The sequence below is a fragment of the Vigna unguiculata genome, chromosome 3, assembly GCF_037176805.1.
Source record: "Vigna unguiculata cultivar grain cowpea cultivar isolate G323 ecotype 2 chromosome 3, ASM3717680v1, whole genome shotgun sequence".
Taxonomy (NCBI): Eukaryota; Viridiplantae; Streptophyta; class Magnoliopsida; order Fabales; family Fabaceae; genus Vigna; species Vigna unguiculata.
Window position 1 is genome coordinate 24,036,929 of NC_140794.1, and position 16,992 is coordinate 24,053,920.

The 16,992-nt window shown below is 34.4% G+C and overlaps 2 protein-coding genes across 2 annotated transcripts; one reads left to right on the forward strand and one right to left on the reverse strand.

Moving 5' to 3' along the window:
* Positions 1-4,189: 4,189 nt before the first annotated feature.
* On the forward strand, positions 4,190-6,563 carry LOC146887621 (uncharacterized). The gene is made up of 3 exons (XM_085670308.1): positions 4,190-4,278; positions 5,509-5,939; positions 6,373-6,563. The coding sequence occupies exons 1-3, from the start codon at positions 4,190-4,192 to the stop codon at positions 6,561-6,563; spliced, it is 711 nt and encodes a 236-aa protein (XP_085526434.1).
* A 3,806-nt stretch (positions 6,564-10,369) lies between these two features.
* Positions 10,370-10,936, reverse strand: LOC114175190 (uncharacterized). Its single transcript, XM_028059954.1, has one exon. The coding sequence runs from the start codon at positions 10,934-10,936 to the stop codon at positions 10,370-10,372; it is 567 nt and encodes a 188-aa protein (XP_027915755.1).
* Positions 10,937-16,992: the final 6,056 nt, after the last annotated feature.

Sequence of the window (16,992 nt, forward strand, 5' to 3'; positions counted from 1 at the left end):
TTCAATAAATATAAAAACTGTTATAGGATTGATTTCATACCCTTTCCTATAGAATTCTACTCTTTTTCAATTGATGCAAACAATGTAATCATCCACTTGAGTTTACTCAAAGCTGTTTTACCCCTAATCCCTTAGTAGGTAAAATCTATTCATTGAATTCGATCCCCCAATTCCTTAGGTCAGTTTACAAATATTCAATAGAATCATGAAAAGTCATTAATCATCTCTATTGTAAACTAATTAGATATGTCCAATTTTTCAATTATGACATAACCTAACCCGTCTTGTTTATAATCGCAAACAATCCCCAATTTCCCAATTGTGAAATCGCTCATAGAATAAACGATAAAACCATAAACAGAGCATTAAGATGAAGAACATTAACAAAATATCAAATGTAAAGAGTAGAACCTATAATCCAAAGTCTTATATCAATCCTCCAACAAAAAGGAAAACTAGTTCTACATAATGAAAAGAAAAAAACTAAAAGAGGTAGACAAAGCGAATAACAAAATAGAGGAGAAAAAAGAAGTTTTTTCATGAACGCTCCTCCTCCTTTATATTTTTCATGTTCTCTACCTTTGTTGAGGTAATTTTCTCTCTCCTCTAACCGTTTCCCTCCTTTTTCTCTTTCTTTTATTTTCTTTTTCCTTTAAATCTTTATCAGTTCACGTAATCTTTAGATTTCTCGCTAAACAATTCATAGGCCATGGAAAGACCCACCAGGCACCTGTGGAACATGCTGTTTTCTATCCTTCAATTTGAGGCAAAATCTACAGGTCGTGGAAAAATCCACCAGGCCCCTATGGAACACTCTAATTTGAAACTCAAATTTTTTAAGCCAAATTCACAAGTCGTGGAAGACTCCACCTAACACTTGTGGAATATGTTGTTTTGTGTCTAGCTTACTCCCTCCAGACCTATTTACACAAACAATGTACCAATCCAAATGTATGATCCAAAACAAGATAATGCATGATGAAATCAGTCCAATAATGTGCAAATGAATAATAATGGCCTAAACTAATGCATGAATACACCTATATATTACCTGCTCATCATGGGTCAAGCCCCCAAACAATTGAAATAAATAAAAACTTTAAAACAACTTTTGTCAATTTGGACGTCGCAAACAAGGAGAATTAAACGTATTCGAGTGAGATTTTCATATGGGCTTAGTCAACAGAAAAACATAAAAATATAATAATAATTCCAAGCCCACGAATGATTGAAATAATAAAATATTTAAAATAGCTTTCGTTAGTCTAGATGTGGAGAATTTAATGCATTCGAGTGGGTGTTGTGTGGGCTAAGCCAACGCAAATTATTTGAAAGTATAATTATTTGTGTCGGCGTAGCGTGGGCTTGGCCAATACAAATGCTTGAAAATTTTGATATGAAATATTTGTTTCCAAGCACATCTCAGAACCTGCATCCAATCTTAGAACCTACATTCATACACATTTCAAGCAATCCAACATTTCAGGATATTCATTCATTTAGAACTAAAATTGAAAACATAAGATTAAGTACATTATGACTGTAATTAGATCAAATTACAATAGTCACACAAAATCCATAAGTCAAAGATCCAAATAAGTCAAGTCCAGTGATTTTGTCATTACAGTCACATTGGCATTACATCCTAAATTTTATTGCTTAGCCTATACTACTTAGCCATAAAACCTAGTAGCAGCCACATCCAAGCCACAATCCACAATGGAAGAGTGAAGGATTGCGCTGAAACTTGGAAAATGAAAAACTAAAAGGTAAGAGATTAATCTCTAAAGCAACTTTTTAAGTATCTATAATTTAATTAAGAAAATAAAATTTTAAAAAGTGTGCACAATTTGAACATGTACCATCTTCAAGGAACAAGTTGATTATCCAAGTCTTCATCATAATACGTATGCACGCGACTAGTGCCTGTTGAAGTGTCTGCAGCCTGCTTCTCCAATATCATGGCTAATTGTTGCTTGTTCAAACTCAATTCTTCTTGAACGAGAGCATATTTCTAATCAATTTCATTAGCTATCATAGTGGCTTGTTTTACTTCTTCTAGAAGCCTCTCCATCTCAACCAATTATCCATGTCTTGGATGAATTGTGCAAGTTAAAGTAGAAGGTTGAGTGAGGGATGACATGCCATGATGAATGTTGACAACCAAGTCCCAGTTCCATAAACTCTCCCTCTACTTTTCCCTCCAATAGCATCTTTCCAACATTGAATCTTTGTTGTTATTGCAATTCTTGTAGAACTAATTGTCTCCATGTCCAGTACACGTTGATGATATGTCTAGTATTCAATCATAATATGTGAAAAGTGTTAGAATTGTATAGAATAAACAAAGTCTTATATGTCATGGGTCAGCAACAAAATTTGGATACACATTGTCAAAGTGTTTCCATGATTTTTCATCGAATGGATGTCGCAACGCACCATCATATCTTTTATTTTCATAATGTCATTTCATTTGTTTAGTAGTTTCCAATGATGCATATAGTCGTTGTAATATGTGGATTAGTGGCAAGTAGAACATTTTTTTTACTAGAACACTTTTGTGTCTTCTTGTGCCACCCTTGTGAGGTAAGTACCTAGAACGATGATAAAACTTGCATTTTGTTAATTGGTCATCAGCCTTGTAATATAACATGCAACCATCTTCACAACAATCAATCCTTTTAACATTTAACCCAAGATTGGACACAATCTTTTTTGCTTCATAATCTTAGGTGTGCAATTATCTTTAGGAGAGACATCAACAATCATTTGAATAAAATATTCTAAGCATTTTTCAGCAGCATGTCCATTGGTTATGGTTGCTAGAAGCCTTATAGCTATTCATAAATGGGCTCATTTGCATTAGTGAACATGTATAAAACCTTTGCGCTTCAGCATGAGGGGACTCTTCTTCACATTGCCATCTAAAGCTCCTAGATCACATATATGCATACAAGCATTATACACCATTTCAATCATTAAAGCAAATTGATCCTCATGATTCATGTTTTCATAGCTACCAAATGTATAACCTAAGCTCTAAACCTTTGATCCATGTTCTCCATGATTAACCCAAATGTTGTAGTTCTTAAGTACGTATATAATAATAATAATAATAATAATAATAATAACTTATTATAACAATCTGAGAATGTTTCGTATCCATTCATCAAACACGTAGCGTAACTTAAATGTAAGTAATGACACAATCTTTAAAACATATTAATTAAAAGGTATTAAATAAAAGAAAATATTAAAAATTTGTTACAATGATGTGCATATTATAAGAAAATGTCTTATTAACAATCAATTTTAGTGACCAAAGCTGTTAATTATTATGGTGACCAATTTAAATATTAATTTACAAAATAAAAAACTATTGGTTACTGAAATAATTAATATTATAAATAAAAATTTATAATTAGCCTCTGATATTTAATATCTTTCTTATGATTTGTTAAATATTTTTTTTGGAAATTAGAATGCACGAATGTGTAAATTCGTGTAAGGAGAACTTCATCTTAAAATTTCAAAATGAAATATACTAGTATGTATACTATATTCAGCAGAGTAGTTTAGTGATGCTTCGATCTGTGATTCTTATAAACATGCACATCACATATATAAAATTAATATTAATTTTAGTTTTTAACAAAAGTTTCTTAAATATAGTTTAGGAAGGTTGTGCTAGTACCACTTTTTGGCTAAATTAGGTAATTACTCTACTTAGTTTTTACAGAGATTATTTAATAAAGGTAAGTTCAAAATAATATTATAATGATTTTAATATAATGCTTTATTACTACTTAATTATTATTTATTAATTTGTATACGTTTAGAAAATAAGTAAAATAAACATAATCTATTATAGATAACTCGGAGGGTAATTTTAAACAATTATGTAATATTTATTAATAGATTTAAAACTAGTATAATAAGTTTTGTTATCAAATTATTATATTTATTATAAATATTTAAAAGTAAAAATGCTATAAATGTTACAACCGGATTAATTATAATGAAAGAAAACTTAGATAATTGTATTATTTGTTGTACTTTTAGAAATAGACATAGACGTATCCTTTCCACTGTAGATATTGTGGTGAAGTTTGTAAGGCTTTATTGATGTGATGTTTTGGGGACTGAGAGCTATAAATCATAAAGAATGGTGTGGTCACAACTCCTGTAAATGGCAGAAGATTTTGACATCAATGCCATGCATCCTATCATATTCAGTCATGGAAGAAGGTCACACCATGCAATGCGACTAAACCACAGGTTTTTTTTTTTTCTTTTTCACGATAGATCAAATTTTAAAAAGAATTCTTAATTATTAAATAATGGCTTCCAATTCTAGAAAATAACTCAAAATTCAACTTCCCATGATCGAAATTCTCATTTACTTTTCTTATTCTTTTCAATTTTTTTTAAAATAAGAAAATATAATTTTGATTTTAAATTTATAAAAAAATAAAAATATATATAATAATTTAAATAAATTTAATATTATGAGTCGTTTAAAAATTATAATATATAAATTATTTTTAGTTTAACATTTTTTCACTTTTATTTAGGATAATTAATTGTTTTGAATTAAAAAAGTATTAAAAAGAAGTTTGTATGATATGTAACAATGCATGTCTTGTGTTTGTTTATGCATAAAGACAATTTGTTCGTAAGATGTGTAACAATGCATGTCTTGTGTTTGTTTATGTATAAACACAATTTATACGAACAAAAAGGAAGACAAAAAGAAGAGTGAATAATCTGTTTGTATTTCTTAATTTGCGAAGAAGTGGAGGACTAGAGCTAGAGGGAGAGCACTCTTTAGATTCCTTGAACATGTGATTAGAAAGACATCAAAAGCTAGTTTGCATAAGAGTACATTAATCAACTTTGGTGTTGCTTAGTAAGTGCCTTTTGTAAAAGAAAGGATTTTGGTCTTTTCATGTGGCTGTTAAATAGGTCATCTGTACATTACGTGATCAGTGACGGATCTTGATTAAAAAGTTTGAAAAGATCAAAATAATATACTCAAATTTTATATATTTAATTATTATTACTAATATAATAAAAATATATATAATTTAGTATTGAAATTTTTGTATGTTTCTCCTTACAAAAATTATAGTTTTGAAATTGTATTTGATATAGTTTTCCTATATATTCTCATATTTGAGCATGACCCTCCTACGAACCTTCTAAGAAGGTCCACCATTGGACGAGATATTTTTTTAGTTGAAAGTCAATGCATCACAAAATTTCTTCAGATGACTTATCAGTATTTCATGCAGGAGGTAGCGTTAATCAAGCTCACTCATGTCATCATCATCTTGAAATCATGTCGCAACTTCATCATCTTTGACATCAACATCTTGGAAGATTGCATTAAGGACGTCAACGCCAAGGGTTGCAATGCGGCTACCATTCAAGTAGAGTCATCGTCGCCTAAAGCGACATGGATTAAAGACTCTAACCATACGATGAACCAATTTATGGTTTTTCTAGGGAAAAAGTTTCCACTCGCGGCTACATTGACCTCCACACTGTCTTCCGCGATGGTGCCCAAACCAAAATTGTCCTTATCCGCTTCCTCATCGTTGATGCGCCTACATCCTATAATGTCCTCCTAGGCCGCCCTTCACTCAACACCCTTGGCGCCGTTGTCTCCACACCTCACCTCCCCATGAAGTTTCCCTCCCCATCGGGCGACATCCTCACCATCCATGGCGATCAACGTCTTGCGCGCGAATGCTACATGGCCAGCCTACGCTCACAGATTCCCATCCTGCAAACTAACAACATAGAGCGACCATCCGACTCTGACATCGTTTTGTCTAGCAATGATCTAGACCCCAGAGTGGGTCGGGATGTCCGCCTTGAACCTGTTGAAGAGACCACCCCCCTGGAGCTCCCTAATGGCCGCACCATCAAGCTCGGTACCGGGCTCGAATCCGAACAACGTGAAATCATAACACCCACCATTGTCGCCAACTTAGACCTTTTTCGTTTGGTCAGCTGTCGACTTACCTAGAGTTGACCCTCAAGTGGCATCCCACAAGTTATCTATTTACAAGGAGGCCCGATATGTCTCCTAGAAAAAGTGCAAACTCGACGAGGAGCGACGCCTAGCGGCCAAGGCTGAGGCCGATAAATTGCTAAACGCAGGGTTTATTAAAGAAGCCCACTATACCACTTGACTATCTAACGTAGTCCTGGTCAAGAAAGCCAATGGCAAGTGGAGAATGTGTGTTGATTACACCGACCTCAACAAAGCCTGTCCAAGGGATGCCTACCCATTGCCCAATATTGACCGACTAGTCGACGGTGCCGCTGGCAAATAGGTCCTCAATTTTCTTGACGCTTACTCAGGTTACAACCAAATTCCCATGGCCGCATCTGATATGAACAAAACCGCTTTCATCACGGACGATGCCAATTACTTCTACAAGGTCATGCCATTTGGTCTCAAAAACGCAGGAGCGACCTACCAACAACTGTTGGATAAAGTCTTCAGCCACTTAATGGGTAAATGCGTCGAAAAATCCCCCAACCATCACTAGCACGCTCAGGACTTATCGGCAGTCTTCTCTACATTGCGGCAATACAACCTCCGCCTCAACCCTGATAAATGTGTTTTCGGTGTCGATCGTGGCAAGTTCCTTGGATTCATGCTGACCCAGCGCGGCATAGAGGCTAACCCTGAAAAGTGCAACGCGATCATATAGATGCGAAGCCCAACCAGCATCAAAGAAGTACAGTGCCTCATAGGCTGTCTCACGGCCATCTCCCGTTTCCTTCCCAAACTAGCCGAACAAACCCAACCCATCATACAGCTACTCAAAAAATCCGCCAAATTCATGTAGAATGACGATTGTGAACACATTTTCCAAAAACTGAAAACCACCCTCACCTCACTGCCTATCCTCCACAAACCGGATACCCATCAACCCCTACTGGTCTATATCATCGCTACAGATCACACCGTCAGCGCCGCACTGGTTCAAGACGTAGGCGGCACGAAGAATCCCGTTTACTTCGTAAGCAGAACCCTGCAAGATCACAAAACCAGATACCAGATGGTGGAAAAGTTGGCCCTATCCTTAGTACACGCAGCCCGCCACCTACGCCCGTACTTCCAAAATCATAACATTATCGTCAAAACCGACTACCCAATACAATAGATATTCCAGAAACCAGACCTGGCGGGACGAATGTCGTCCTGGGCCGCGAGTTATCCGAGTTCAACATCCGTTACGAACCTCATGGCCCCATCAAAGCTCAATGCCTCCTAGACTTTGTCAATAATCTCCAACAAACACCCACAGAAGACCAGTGGACACTCAACGTTGATGACTCTTCAAATCCAAAGGGAGCAGGTGTCGACATCGTGTTAGAAGGCCCCAACGATATCCTCATTGAGAAATCCCTCCACTTCGCTTTCAAGACATCCAACAATCAGGCTGAATATGAAGCCATCCTCGTCGACCTATCCCTAGCCCGCGAGGTCGGCGTCAAATCGTTAACATGCAAAACCGATTTCAAGCTCACTATAGGCCATCTAAATGACGAGTTCCAGATCAAAGATCCCACCCTTCTACAATATTACCATCTGGTCTGAACAGTCGTCCAATCCGCTTTCGACCAAGTCCGCATCCAACACATTCCTAGATCCGAAAATATCAGAGCCGACATCCTATCCAAACTAGCCAGTACCAAGTTAAAAAGTCGCCACCGATCACTGTTACAGCAAACGCTATCCTCTCCTTCCATCACAAATACCTGTCATAACCTAACTCAACACCAAGCCAACAACTGGACCACTCCTTACATCCAATACCTCCAAACCGGTAACCCCCCACCAAATGCCGACAGAACTTGGATAACTAAAGCCGCCAGGTATACGATGATAGGTGATGATCTATACAAACGCGGATACGGCCAACCACTTCTCAAATGTGTCACTACAGAACAAGCCCAATACATCATCAAAGAATTACACGAAGGCATATGCGGCTATCATTCCAGCGCACGTACCATGACTACCAGAATCCTTCGCGCTGGTTACTTTTGGCCGACTATGGAAGCAAACTGCCAAGATTTCGTCAAATGGATAGAGGCCAAGCCTTTAATTGCTATAAACTTTATATAGCATCTTCATTAATTTTAATTTAACAATAACAAACATAAATATTATTGCAAATTAAAATAAATTATTAATTATTTATATAAATAAAATAATTAATATTATTTATATAAATAAAATAATTAAAATAAATATTATTGCAACTTAACTGATGCACGATGCACACATTGGCAGTTCATTCCATTCACATTCACACATTACCCATTCACGTTCACACATTATTCCATTTATTATATTTGATTCCAAAAGAAAAAACAACTGATGCATTCACGTAAAAACCATATCATGTGACTCCACGCATGCACTATTCAAATCATGGAAAAAGATAAATCTCCTTTGACATATGCACGTAATGGAGAAGCTTGATCCAAAAACAGTGACAACGTTTTAACACGCTGCTTTATCCCATCAAAAAGAGAAACGATTATAATTTATATGAACGCAACAGAAAACAATTAAACCCTTAAATCTTTAATTAGGGTTTATAACATTAGGGGAAAACATGATAAGGGATCACATAATAGGAGAATCATAAATCCTACAATCTTGCTCTGATACCACATGTAAAATAATTAAGGATCTTTAAGAGTTATGATTCTCACTCCATAAAACATAATAGAGCACTAACCTTGATCCATGAGAGATCCTGTGAATATGCGTTCTTCAAATTTGTAATCTTGTGTGTTTTTCAACCACCGTTTCCCAATCTATCTCTTTGTCTTTCTTTCTCTTCTCACACGTTCTTGATGGGTTACTAGTACTAGAAACTATATTTTACACGGGTTATTTTTACCCATTACATCGGTTAAATTGTCGATGTGGATACCAACAATGTAGAAAATGTATGACATATTACATCAATTAATAACCAATGTGAAAACACTAAAACACTAAAAAAAATAAAATAAAGAGTAATAGTTATATTCTAAAAGAACTTATTTTTTTAATTAGCAAAATATTTGTTAAATATTTGTTATTCTTTATATGTATTTAAATAGTTTAATCATAATATGTTAACTAATGTCACTTCTTCAACGCATCAGTTTTCTTGTTTCAATTATCTGTCACAACATGCATTCATGAGGTTTCACCATAATTTCATCATGTATAATCTTTCTTTTAGTCGGAACGGTTATATTAATAATTATATTGATAATTTATTTTCATTAGTTATGTCTTGATAATTGATTTTTAATGATATAGACAAATAATACAATGATATTTTGTTTTATAATTACTATTTTGGTAAGGACAATAATTATAGTGAAGTGATATATAAAATAATAGAAATAGGAAGAAAGAAAGGATTTTTTTCCCATGTAGCACACTTTTTCCAAAATTTTCCCCTGATAGCATAATGTGCACAATATTTACATTCATAACACTATTTTATGTTACGTTGAAAACTCGGTTTCCGAGCAACCGAATTCTAAATTTAATTTTGCAATTTTTTTTCTTATATCAGTCTGAATTCGGTCCCCAGGGACCCGAATTCTGTACTGGTGTTTTTTTTTTTTTAAATGATGGAAACATAAAATTTTTTTAAAATAAATATAATTAATTTTTATTTTTGTTATCAATAAAATAGAAATAATTAAATAAATTATTTTAAATAATAGAATTATAAATGTGTTATTAGTTATTAGAAAAAAAAAATTATTTGTTTTTGAATTTGTTGATTTTAAAATTGATATAATTATTTTTTTTTAAAATAGATAAGAGTAAAAAAAATTAAAAAAATCGAATTATTAATGTTTTATTAGTTATTTGAGGTGTTATTTGAAAAAATAGTAAAATAAAGAATAATTTATTGTGTTTATAAATTTGTAAATTAAAAAAATGAATTTGTATTGTATAGTAAGTGATTTTATGTGTAATTTCAAAATATAAAATTCAATTTAATTTTAAATTTTGTTTCATAATTAGTGAAGTATGAATTTTTTTTAATGTGTTAACAAAAATTGGAATTATAAGCTTCTTTTAATTTTGGATAATTGTTAAAAATTTTATATTTTAAACATTGTAAATTTGTCTAAATTAATTTAGAAATGAAGGAAATAATTAAAATAATTTAAAACGATTTTATTATTGTATATGAAATTAATTTTTTATATGTTTTTGGTTTATGTAAAATAAGTAAGAATAAAAGATAATAAGAAAAGATGTGCCATTGAATTGAATGAAGTTTATATTTATTGAAAACAAATCAAAGTACAACATAAACTAAGTGGTTTGATACAGATCATGAAAGTGCAGGGTTATTAGGACAATGATTTCTTGTGTGTCCTTCAGTTCTACAATAAGAGCACTTTCTTGATTGTCTTCCTTCCCTAATGTCCATCTCAATCCTATTCTACTTGATTTAGGACGACCCTTCTCAGTCCTTTTTGTGGCAGGATGAGGCCAAACCTGTGGCCCTTGGTATGGTGGCCAATATTCTTCATGTCTTAACTCGCCAAATAAATTGTCATATACTTTGACGATGACATCCAGCCTGTAATGTGGACTTATGTACATGCTGAAGTCGTGATGTGCATGCTTGCAAGCTGCAATAACATGTGAACATGGTAGATGTAGTTTTTGAAACTTTCCACAATCGCACCACCTTTCATCTAACCTGACTACAAATTTTCCTACCGGACGAACCTCTCTGGGATTGACCATCTCCTCCACTCTAAATCTTATGGTATTTCTATCAAATTCAAGGACGTGGTGCGTGTTGGACTTCGAGTCTGCATCTTGTAGGAAGTTCGTCGCATATTCAGAATACACATGACCAGCACTAAGCATTGCAGTTATTTGTCTACCTCTTTTGGTAAAGTATGTGTTGCACCTGGTATACGTGGCCAATACTATGGATGAAGTTGGCAAATTTCTTGTCTTCTTCAAGACAGAATTTATTGCTTCAGCCAAATTTGTTGTTATGTGACCCCACCTTCTTCCTTGATCATATGCAAGACACCATTGTTCCCTTGGGCCACTTCAACACACAATGGAGTACATGTCATGGTATACTTCAAACTCATTTTTATATTTGTCAGTTCCACAAATGTTAAATTATCCTAGAATGCATCGTCAATCAACATCGACAAATGTCCCTCCACCACCACAAACTACGCATGACTTAAACACTCCTCCTCCACCACAAGGTATGGAGGGAACAAGGAATTCAGTTTCACCAAACTCAGAACTAGGCATACCAAGTATGTTTGCAACTTATTATGAAACTCCACCTTCTGCACAACCGTGGTTGCATACATATTCCCAAAGTCCAAATTTCTTTGAAGGTCTGCATCAACCACAACAAGACTCAGTTTACTACGTCCACAATCCTTACACACAAGCATCATCATCTGCTGTAAATGATGATCATGAACCTGATGAGGAACATGAACGACAATCTTCATTGGTTGAAGAACCTATACCTGAAGTGCATAGGAGGAACCCCACCAGAAACTGGCGTCGACCTCAGTATGGAACTAGACACCACTACGGTGATTAAAAGGACAAATATGTACTTTAATATTGTATTACATATGTATTAGGTCGTCTTTATGTGTTTGTAAGAGTTTGCCATGTTTAACGCAAATTCGCATATCAGTAATGCAAGAACTTAATCATTCCAAATGCTTCATTGCTAAATAGTGAACAACAACTTCTTTAGATAAAGTGAACAAGTTCAACCATCTTAAAGTACAATGTTAAAACATATAAAAGAAAACTAAATATGAACAAAGTTGTCACACTTCTCAAGGCATGAAAGTGCCACTATTGAAGTTCATGTGCAAAACATTGCACTTGGGTTACCATTTACTAAGTCACAGGTTGACACATAGGGAATGAATTCATATGTTGTTAATTAAATTACAAAAATTTTATTCCTTAACTCACCAACATATACTCCCCACTGGTAATGACGAGAGTGAAGATTGAAATAAGTTTTGTACATCCTTTCACACATGTTCAAAATGTATATCACAGGTTAGCACTTATGTAGCAATGGGTAACTAAAAATACTGCACACTGGTAGTGAAGAAGAAATATATACACCTTTATTTTCCTTTTCCAAACAACAAATAGGGGCAAACTAGACTCACTTGAAGGAATATGAGTATGAAGATTTAACTTTATCATATGAACTCAAGGCATGAAAGTGCCACTATTGAAGTTATTGAAGAAAGAAAAAATTCATGTGCAAAACATTGCACCTGGGTTACCATTTATTAAGTCACGGGTTGGCACATAGGGAATGAATTCATATGTTGTTAATTAAATTACAAAAATTTTATTCCTTGACTCACCAACATATACTCCCCACTAATAATGAAGAGAGTGAAGATTGAAATAAGTTTTGTACATCCTTTCACACATGTTCAAAATGTATACCATAGGTTAGCACTTATGTAGCCATGGGTAACCAAAAATACTGCACAGTGGTTTCACACATCCTTTCACACTTTCTGCTTTTTCCCTTCCAATTTACATTTTCACCTTTTGTTTTTTCTCTTTTTGCTTGCTTCCAAAGAAAACCAACGTGAAAATTGAAAAAAATTAAAAAAAAATAGAAAGTGACAATAAAACGTCAAGTTGTGAGTGAAGTTCTCAATCAATGGATATTAATATATCATTTTCCTTAAACTTAATACCTACTATAAATTCTAACAATAAATTTTACATTATTTATTTTTGTGTAAAAATAAATATTTTATCAATAAAATTCTTATAAACAAATCAAAATATAAATATATAAATAAAAAATAATTCGTACTTCAAACAAATTTTTTAATTTAAAATATTTAATAAACATTAAAAAATAAATAATACAACACCACATTAAACATTATATATTAAATAATTTATTTAATTATTTCTATTTTATCAATAACAAAAATAAAAATTAATTATATTTATTTTAAAAAAACTTTATGTTTTCATCATTTAAAAAAAAAAACCAGTACAGAATTCGGGTCCCTAGGGACCGAATTCAGACTGGTATAAGAAAAAAAAATTGCAAAATTGAATTTAGAATTCAGTTGCCCGGAAACCGAATTCTCAACGAAAAATAAAATTGTGTTATGCATGTAAATATTGTGCACAGTATGCTATCCAGGGAATATTTTGGAAAAAGTGTGCTACATGGGAAAAAAAATCAGAAAGAAAGAGATATAAGCTAATTTTGGGGGAACAATCTTTCTTTTATTTTTTCTTTCTTCTTCCCGCAATTGTGAAATTTGTCACGGGCACAACACATGGGCACCATCACTTATAATCAGAGACCATACATAACTTCTCATCATTACACTCTAACGCCTTTTCAGTTTTCTCTCCTTATAACGTACTAGAACACAGATCCAAGATCCACTCCATTTTCACTCTTCATACACTCCACCATCAAGGTTCGTCTTCTCCGCACCGCCTAACCCTTGCCAGAGTGGCTACTTCCCGACGAAAGAAGACTGCTGCAGAATTATCACAATAAATTTTTAGCGGCTTGGAAATACTATCGACTACTCCAAGTCCTGAAATAAAGTTCCGCAACCAATTAGCCTGAACTATGGCCTCAAAGCATGCCACAAATTCAGCTTCCATGGTGGATGCAGCAATGACAGACTGCTTCGCACTTTTCCATGAAATCACTCCTCCGGCTAAAAGATACACATAACCAAATGTAGACTTTCTTGTATCCACACAGCCGGCAAAGTCTGAATCTGTATAACCTATCACCTCAAGGTGATCAGATTTTCTATAAGTAAGCATGTGATTCTTTGTTCCTTGTAAGTATCTTAAAACTTTCTTTGCAGCTTTCCAATGCTCCAGACCTGGATTACTTTGGTATCTACCAAGCATACCAACTGCAAAGCTAATATCTGGCCTCGTACAGGTTTGAGCATACATCAAACTCCCAACAATAGATGCATAAGGGATATTTTCCATATGTTTCCATTCCAAATCATTCTTTGGACAGTGCATGAGACTAAACTTGTATCCTTTCTGTATTGGAACAGGAGATGCTGAACATTTATCCATTCTGAATCTCTTTAAAACTTTATTAATATATGCATTCTGAGACAAACCTAACAATCCTTGTGATCTGTCACGGAATATTTCTATTCCTATCACATAATATGCCTCACCCATATCTTTCATTTCAAAGTTATTAGAGAGAAACCTTAGTCTCAATTAATAGACCAAGATCACTAGTCGCAAGCAAGATATCATCAACATACAGAATCAGAAATATAAACTTACTCCCACTGACCTTCAGATATATACACTGATCAACGGTGTTTTCCTTAAATCCAAAGGACATAATAGTATCATTGAACTTAAGATACCATTGCGGAGAAGCTTGTTTAAGTCCATATATCGATCTCTTAAGTTTACACACCATGTGCTCCTTTCCTTCTTCAGCGAACCCCACCGGTTGGTCCATATAGACATCCTCTTCTAAATCCCCATTCAGAAAAGCAGTTTTAACATCCATTTGATGCAACTCAAGATCATAATGAGCTACTAATGCCATGATAATTCTAAAAGAATCTTTCTTAGAAACAGGCAAAAATGTTTCCTTATAGTCAATGTCATCCTTCTGAGTAAAACCTTTGGCAACAAGACGGGCCTTGTAACATTCAATATTGCCTTGAGAGTCACGCTTAGTCTTAAAGACCCATTTACACCCAACTCTCTTGCATCCTTCTGGCAATTCCACAAGGTCTCATATGTCATTATGTGTCATTGATTTAAGCTCATCTTTCATGGCATCTAACCACTTATTAGAATTATCACCATTAATGGCTTCTGAAAAAGAAATTGGATCATTATCAATGCTTAAGTCATTTTCTGACTCTTGTAGATAAACCACATACTCATTCGAAATAGCAGACTTTCTATCTCTGTGAGATCTTCTTAATACTATTTCTTGTGGTTGTTCTACTATCGGTTCATTATTAACCTCGGGATCATTAATTTGTTGTTCTTCTTGATTGTTGTGAGTTTCTACAACATGTGGAACAACTACTCTTGATAAAGAAGTACTAGTTATAGGAACTTGTACTCTAACTTCCTTAATCTCCACATTTCGTGAAGCTTCACTCCCACTGGTTTCACCATTTTCAATGAACCGAGCATTTCCAGTTTCAACGATTCTTGTACTATGGGTAGGACAGTAAAACATATACCCTTTTGATTTTTCTGGATAACCAATGAAAAATCCACTGATTGTTCTTTCATCCAGTTTCTTTTCTTGCGGATTGTATATTCTTACTTCTGCCTAACAACCTCAAACATGCAAGTGTCTCAAACTGGGTTTCCTATTAGTCCATAACTCAAAAGGAGTCTTTTGAACAGCTTTACTATGAACTTTGTTCAACAAATACATGGCAGTTTTTAAAGCATACATCCACAATAATACAGGTAAACATGAATTACTTAACATACTCCTAACCATATCCATTAAGGTTCGATTACGCCTTTCTGATACACCATTTTGTTGTGGTGTGCCTGACATTGTGTATTGAGCACAAATACCACGTTTCTCAAGAAACTTAGCGAACGGACCAGGGTGTTGTCCACTTTCATCATATCTTCCATAATACTCACCACCTCTATCAGACCTTATGATTTTCACCTTTCTGTCTAATTACCTTTCTACTTCATTTATATAAACTTCCAAGGCATTTACTGACTGAGATTTCTCATAAAGTAGATAAACATGCCCATAACGCGAAAAATCATCAATAAAGGTGATGAAGTACTTTTCTTTATTGAAAGAATTTATATCAAACAGACCACATATATCGGTGTGTATGATTTCAAGAAGCTGAGTACTTCTCGTGACTCCTTTCTTTGTGTGTTTAGTTTGTTTGCCTTTAATACAATCCACACACACATTCAGATCAGTAAAATCTAAATCCGGAAGGATTTCATTCTTTACTAATCTTTGTCTTCTTTCTTTGGAAATATGTCCCAAACGTTTATGCCACAAGTAAGCAGATCGTTCATCCATTAAACTACGTTTATGCCAACATTGTGATGCAAAGTCATAAGTTTATGGTTCGGGTTGTAAGAAATCCCTGCATCACATTAGAAACATGAGTCGTACATCCAGAATCAATCCACCACGTATTATGGGGAACTTCAGTCAAGTTTGATTCAAAACATACGTAAGCATTATCTTCACCTTTCTTTTCGAACCAAGCTTTACGCTTTATGCAGTCCTTCTGGAAATGTCCAGACTTTCCGCAAAAATGACATTTGTCATTTTTCTTTTGGATTTTGGTTAAGGACTCGTCAATCTTCAGTGGTCCTTTACCCTTTCCATGTTTCTTAGCAACTTTCTTTCCAACAGCTCCTTGATTCTTCACATACTGAATAGAGTGGCTTCCTAAGTTCTTCAGTCGGGTCTCCTCCTGAACTAGCGTACTGTGCAACTCATGCACATTCCACTTGTCTTTCATGGTGTTATAGTTCATCTGGAACGGACCATACTCAGACGGTAATGAGTTCAGAATGAACTGCACGAGAAAACCTTCATCCACTACCATTCCTAAAGACTTAAGTTTTGCTGCGATATTTGTCATCTCGATCACATGCTCATGCATAGTACGCGAATCGTCAAACTTCATAGTGGTCAACGTACTCATCAATGTCCCAGCGAGAGACTTATCAGCAGTTTGGGAGCGCTCTTCTACAAATTTCATAAATTCTTTTGCGTCATCAGTTTTGGGAAGAGCTGACTTTATATTGCTTGCTATGCTCATTCTCATAAACATTAAGTTAAGTCTGTTTGATCTTGCCCAAGCTTTGTAATGGGCTTTCTCTTCATTGCTACTAGCATCCATGATAGC